We start from the raw sequence: 7,629 nt of genomic DNA on the forward strand, positions 1-7,629 counted from the left end.
AAAACATGGATTATCTTTTGATCATATCCTTTTTCTCTAATGAAGTGTCAGAAGCATCTCATATTTCTCAAAATTTGATGAGAAAAAATTTTTTTTTTGAAGACGTGATTAACTCCCAAAAGACTTCAAACCTCTCCTATTGAATGACATTTTAATAATTGCTTCCTCAAACTCAATCCTTTTTGGTCTTTATAAACGATGTGATTTTACTCCAACATCCACTCTCCTACTCCAACATCAACTCCCCTATTCTAACATCCACTCCCCTATTCCAACATCCCCTCCCCTATGTCAACATCTACTCCCCTACTCCATCATCCACTCCCCTATTCCAACATCCCCTCCCCTATTTCAACATCTACTCCCCTACTCCAACATCCACTCTCTTATTCCAACATCCACTCCCCTACTCCATCATCCACTCCCCTATTCCAACATCCCCTCCCCTATTTCAACATCTACTCCCCTACTCCAACATCCACTCTCTTATTCCAACATCCACTCCCCTACTCCATCATCCACTCCCCTATTCCAACATCCCCTCCCCTATTTCAACATCTACTCCCCTCCTCCAACATCCACTCTCCTATTCCAACATCCCCTCCCCTATTTCAACATCTACTCCCCTACTCCAACATCCACTCTCTTATTCCAACATCCACTCCCCTACTCCATCATCCACTCCCCTATTCCAACATCCCCTCCCCTATTTCAACATCTACTCCCCTACTCCAACATCCACTCTCTTATTCCAACATCCACTCCCCTACTCCATCATCCACTCCCCTATTCCAACATCCCCTCCCCTATTTCAACATCTACTCCCCTACTCCAACATCCACTCTCCTATTCCAACATCCCCTCCCCTATTTCAACATCTACTCCCCTACTCCAACATCCACTCTCTTATTCCAACATCCACTACCCTACTCCATCATCCACTCCCCTATTCCAACATCCCCTCCCCTATTTCAACATCTACTCCCCTACTCCAACATCCACTCTCCTATTCCAACATCCACTCCCCTACTCCATCATCCACTCCCCTATTCCAACATCCCCTCCCATATTCCAACATCCACTCCCCTATTCCAACATCCACTCCCTTATTCCAACATCCACTCTCCTATTCCAACATCCACTCTCCTTTTCCAACATCCATTTCCCTATTCCAACATCCACTTCCCTATTCCAATATCCTCTCTCCTACCCCAACATCCACTCCCCTATTCCAACATCCACTCCCCTACTGCAACATCCACTCCCCTATTCCATCATCCACTCCCCTACTCCAACATCCACTCCCCTATTCCAACATCCACTCCCTTATTCCAACATCCACTCTCCTATTCCAACATCCACTCTCCTATTCCAACATCCATTTCCCCATTCCAACATCCACTTCCCTATTCCAATATCCTCTCTCCTACTCCAACATCCACTCCCCTATTCCAACATCCACTCCCCTACTGCAACATCCACTCCCCTATTCCATCATCCACTCCCCTACCCCAACATCCACTCCCCTATTCCAACATCCACTCCCCTACTCCAACATCCACTCCCCTATTCCATCATCCACTCCCCTACTCCAACATCCACTCCCCTACTCCAACATCCACTCCCCTATTCCAACATCCACTCCCTACTCCAACATCCACTCCCTTATTCCAACATCCACTCCCCTACTGCAACATCCACTCCCCTATTCCATCATCCACTCCCCTACCCCAACATCCACTCCCCTATTCCAACATCCACTCCCCTACTCCAACATCCACTCCCCTATTCCATCATCCACTCCCCTACTCCAACATCCACTCCCCTATTCCAACATCCACTCCCCTATTCCAACATCCACTCCCCTATTCCAACATCCACTCCCCTACTCCAACATCCACTCCCCTATTCCAACATCCACTCCCTACTCCAACATCCACTCCCTTATTCCAACATCCACTCCCCTACTCCAACATCCACTCCCCTATTCCAACATCCACTCCCTACTCCAACATCCACTCCCTTATTCCAACATCCACTCCCCTACTCCAACATCCACTCCCTTATTCCAACATCCACTCCCCTACTCCAACATTCACTCCCCTACTCCAACATCCACTCCCCTATTCCAACATCCACTCCCCTATTCCAACATCCACTCCCCTATTCCAACATCCACTCCCCTACTCCAACATCCACTCCCCTATTCCGTCATCCACTCCCCTACTCCAACATCCACTCCCCTATTCCAAAATCCACTCCCCTACTCCAACATCCACTCCCCTATTCCAACATCTACTCCCTACTCCAACATCCACTCCCTTATTCCAACATCCACTCCCCTACTCCTCCCTCACCCCCTCCCTTTCTCATTCTTTTTGTTCTTGTTTTTCTTCTTGTGTATTTCTCTTCTTTCGTTTCATTGCTCGTAACTTTTTATTTTTCTACTTCCGCTTTTTATTTTTATATTTGGTTCGTTGATCAATTTGCTTTTTCCTATTTCAAAATATGTTTAATTTGTTCCACATTTTATTGTGCACATATGTTTATATATATATATATATATATATATATATATATATATATATATATATATATATATATATAAATATATATATATGTACATATATATATATATATATATATATATATATATATATATATATATATATACATACACAAACCACATACACACACATATGTATATATATTCTAATTCTTGTATGAAAAATATCTAGAGATATAAGTTCTATACAGTGAGATTAATGACCTTTTTAAGAGTACTATGACTTTCATAAATTATGGTGCGCGATCACTGAACTTTTGTAGGTCACGTGTCTTAAGTCTGATAAAGTGACGTGTTGTAAACCTATTGGTGACAGTATATTTCCATCACAGTGGAGATTTCCACAAAATCTAACAACTCAGCATATTGATAGAGCAATATTGCATTTATTTGCGGCCTGGTAAGCAGTACCTCTCGAGCGATCATGAGAACAGGTAGGTACTCGTCTGAGAGTATCGGGCTGTGTAAAGTGTTCACAAATCTTTTTGTAGTAAAGTGAAAAAACCCATGTTCCGATGTCTCGTTATCCGTCGACATGGGATATATATATATATATATATATATATATATATATAGAGAGAGAGAGAGAGAGAGAGAGAGAGAGAGAGAGAGAGAGAGAGAGAGAGAGAGAGAGAGAGAGAGAGAGAGAGAGAGTGAGTTTTCATAATAAGTGTAGTATTAATTCAAGTTTTATAACTGTTATTTTCGTTTTAATTATTTTAAACAACTAACTTATTCTCATGAAATTTTATGGAAAAAAATCGAGATTATACGCGAAACTATTACGTATGTATTAGTTAATTTCTTTTTTATACCTATTTATATAGAAAGACAGAACGTTATCGTAGTAACATGTGGACGTAAAGAAAATTATCTTCATGTATTATTCAATCAATGACTTTAATACACAGTATATTTTTATTTTTCTGTATTTCATTTCTATATCAGTGCGTAACTGTGTATATAATTTCTAATGAAACTTGCTTCTCTAAGTATTTTTTTTGTATATATAATTAAATTCTCCTATGGAAATCAGGGTTCAAATTGATAAGTCTGTTATAAAAAATGGGTGTATTGTTTAAAAACTGAAAATCCTTTTCTTCATCTAATTCATTAGAAGTGTAATGTATAACTTATTCATCTGTATTATGAATATTGCTTTTATGCTTGGTACGCCTTTCCCTTTATATCAGGCTGTGGTGGCCGATGTGGTAACGTCCTTGGTTGGTGATCGCCAGACTGTGGTTCGAGTCCCCCTCAAACTCGTTAGTTCCTTTGGTCGCTGCAGCCTCACCATCCTTTTGATCTAAGGATGGGGGCTTTTGAGGAACTCACGTGATAGACACGTGAGTTCCTCAAAAGCCATTGCTTGCCCCTCCTTGGTTCTAGCTTGGGTACAGAGGGAGCTTGGCCGCTGATCATATGTAATATGGTCAGTCTCTAGGGCATTGTCCTGCTTGATAGGGCATTGTCAATGTCCCTGGCCTCTGCCATTCATGTGCGGCCTTTAAACCTTTAAACCTTCTGTTCAATCGAACCCAATTTCAAACATTCTTTTTGTTCGGCGATCTCATTTCTTACCTTTGATCGTGCCCCGCTTTCTCTCCCTGGGAAAGTTGTTTCTCTCAGTATTTACCGTTGAATTCTGGGGAATTTAATTCTCTCAAGAATTATTACAACACATGTAAGGCAACATGTTCCCACATATACCTTTTTGAAATTATTATTATTATTATTATTATTATTATTATTATTATTATTATTATTATTATTTTTATTAGAATTATTATTATTAATATTATTATTATTATTATTATTATTATTATTATTATTTATTATTACTATTATTATTATTATAATTTTTTTTTCCGTAAGTTTTGGAATTTTCTTAATGATTTATAACCCTTTTCTTATATAGGTTCTTTAAGAAAGAAAGAAAGATGATATAGGTTAAAAAAAAAAAAGATAGAAGAAGAAACATGCAAACAAACATATCATCGATAGATAATATAAATTAAAGGATTGAATATCATTGGAGCAATATACATAAGAGTAAGTATATAGGAGATAATCATAATAAACAAAATAACGGCCTATTTCCTTTGATAAATATTGCCACAATACATAAAGTCATCCTATCATATTTACATATATTTGGTCTCTCAATATCATCCGTGAATGAATGTAGATTGTGACGTCACTTGAATAAGTCAATCATTCAATCGAATGAAAAGAAACATAAAATTGTTCTTATAAGTAGAATTATTATTATTATTATTATTATTATTATTATTATTAGTTATTATTATTATTTTTATTGTTGTTATTTTTATTATTATTATTATTTTATTATTATTATTATTATTATTATTTTTATTATTATTTTATTATTATTATTATCATTATTATTATTATTATTATTATTATTATTATTAGTTATAATATTAATAATAATAATAATAATTATTATTATTATTATTATTATTATTATTATTATTATTATTGAAATCATTCTTATTATTAAAATATCAATTTTTCTATTATTGAAACGTGAATTTGAAATACCACCCTTTCTCTGTATTTGTGATAATTTATAAAACTTGGTCAAATTAACTATGTACTTTCTAGTTTGATTGACTTTAATAAATAATTACTATTAAACATAAAAGAAAAATCTTACCCAATATCAGTACACAAGAATTTATTAATAAATCCATATATGGATAACTTTCTTCATACATTCGCGGCGAATTTGACGTTTGCTGTTTTAATTCATTTATTCATGAAACGTTTCAGCGAGTCAGCGCCTATATGAATAAATGTATAATCAAATTCATTCAATTTCCTTACTATTAAAAGAAGAAATTGAAGCAGCATAACGACACAAAGTAAAGGAATGTATAATTAAGTATTATTTGTAATTTCTCTTTTGTTGATTTCTTTTAATCGAAACTACAAACACGAAAAAAATGCAGTATTTTCATTTATATTTTTTTATAAGTTTTATTCGAAATCACGATTTCATTTTTTCGAAAGCTCAAATACGAAATATATATTATTTTCATTATTTTTATCTTTGAGTTTTATTCAAAATCACGATATAATTTTATCCTAACCACAAAATTATGAAAAAATTTATTATTTTCATGAATATTTTCTATAAGTTTTATTCGAAATCACGATTTCATTTCTTCGAAAGCTCAAACACGAAAAATACATTATTTTAATTATTTTTATCTTTAAGTTTTATTCAAAATCACGATGTAATTTTATCCTAACCACAAAAATACGAAAAAATTTATTATTTTGATCTATATTTTCTATAAGTTTTATTCAAAGTCACGATCTCATTTTATCGAAATCACTAACACAAAAAAATATATTATTTTCATTATTTTTATCAATAAGTTTTATTCAAAATCACGATGTAATTTCATCGTAACCGCAAACATACGAAAAAATGCATTATTTTTATTAATTGTTTCTATAAGTTTTATTCAAACTCTTGATTTTATTTCTTAGTAATTACAAAAATACGAGAAAACGCATTATTCTCATCAATATTTTCTATAAGTTGTATTCAAAATCACGATTTCATATCCTCTAAACTTCAAATATTCGAAAAAAAAAAAATTATTTTCATTATTTTTATCTATAAGTTTTATTCAAAATCGCCAGGTAATGGTACTTCATAGATAATGTCTACAAGATCATGCTGTCCTTAGATAAGTGTTTCTCTTTTCTGACAAATATCTAATTACTTTTCCTGATTAAATTCTATTACATTCAAATACAGAGGCCACCCCACTTTAAAGCATCTCATTGTAATGTGTATTACTATAGTCCATTTCTTTTAGCGAGTCATATTTGCACAGACTCGCAGCGGTGCCATTTTAGCTCGGAAAATTTTCCTGGTCGCTGATTGGTTGGACAAGATAATTCTAATCAATCAGCGACCAGGAAGATTTTCCGAGCTAAAAGGGCACCGTTGCGAGTCGGTGCAAATATGACTCGCTAAAAGAAATGGACTATAGGTTAAGTCTTTTAATAAGGGGATAATTAGCTCTACAAATTAGTTTAAATAAGTAGCAATAACAATTATTTAGTTGTGCCCATTGAAGGATTAAAGGACGCTCATGAATGGCACAGACAAGGGACACCCATTGTCCTATTAAGCAGGACAATGCTCTAGAGACTGACCATATACATATGATCAGCGCCCAAGCCCCCTCTCCACCCAAGCTAGGACCAAGGAGGGCCAGCTTCTGATGACTCAACAGATAGACATATGGGGTCCCTCAACCCCCCCCCCCCCCCCATCTTTAGCTCACGAGGATGGTGAGATTGCAGCGACCAAAGAAACTAACGAGTTTGAGCGACACTCGTACCCCAGTCTGGCATTCACCAGTCAGGGACGTTACCACATCGGCCACCACAACTCTTATTCGGTAGAATGAAAATAAATTACAATATGCTGGTTTTTCTAAGCCTTTATAATTTTTCATAATGTTATTTTTAAGCTCAAAAAGTAAGTAGAAATTTTTCCTTCGTTACCTTGGAATATTAATTCTTTTCAGAACTTTTCAGTTTTCAAATTTAATAAACTAGAACACTTATGTTTAAATATTATAGTTTAATATTTTTGTTCACCCAGTATTAAAAAAGGTATTTGAGCAAAATCCTTTACGATACCTTTGTATATTATTATTATTATTATTATTATTAACCAATCTACAACCCCATTTGGAAAAGCAAGATGCTATATGCTCAGTGGCTCCAACAAGGAAAAATAGCCCAGTGAGGAAAAGAAATAAGGAAATAAACGATGAGAAATAATTAAACAATAAATTATTTTAAAAATAGCTTCATTTACCTCTATTCTTATTTAAAATTGTCTAAGAAAAATCCAATATATAGTTTTTCTCTTCAGCTATAGATGCCCTACCCATGTTGCCATAGACGAAGCAGCAACTTTTCTTATCCTGTTATTCACGGTATTCTGGTACCTTTGGTATTAAGTTTATTATTTCCAAGACTTTTCACGAAGTTTAATTCGTATTAAT

General features: G+C 34.6%; 1 protein-coding gene across 1 annotated transcript in view; it reads left to right on the plus strand.

Moving 5' to 3' along the window:
• The first annotated feature begins 288 nt into the window (after window positions 1-288).
• The window catches only part of LOC137631683 (uncharacterized), a 28,309-nt gene continuing 20,968 nt past the window's right edge, over window positions 289-7,629 (plus strand). Inside the window, exons 1-2 of the mRNA XM_068363558.1 lie at window positions 289-2,400; window positions 3,760-3,831. Of these exons, the coding sequence (XP_068219659.1) occupies window positions 289-2,400; window positions 3,760-3,831 (2,184 nt within the window). The remainder of the gene's footprint in view (window positions 2,401-3,759; window positions 3,832-7,629) is intronic.

Source organism: Palaemon carinicauda, chromosome 40 (genome assembly GCF_036898095.1).
Source record: "Palaemon carinicauda isolate YSFRI2023 chromosome 40, ASM3689809v2, whole genome shotgun sequence".
Taxonomy (NCBI): domain Eukaryota; kingdom Metazoa; phylum Arthropoda; class Malacostraca; order Decapoda; family Palaemonidae; genus Palaemon; species Palaemon carinicauda.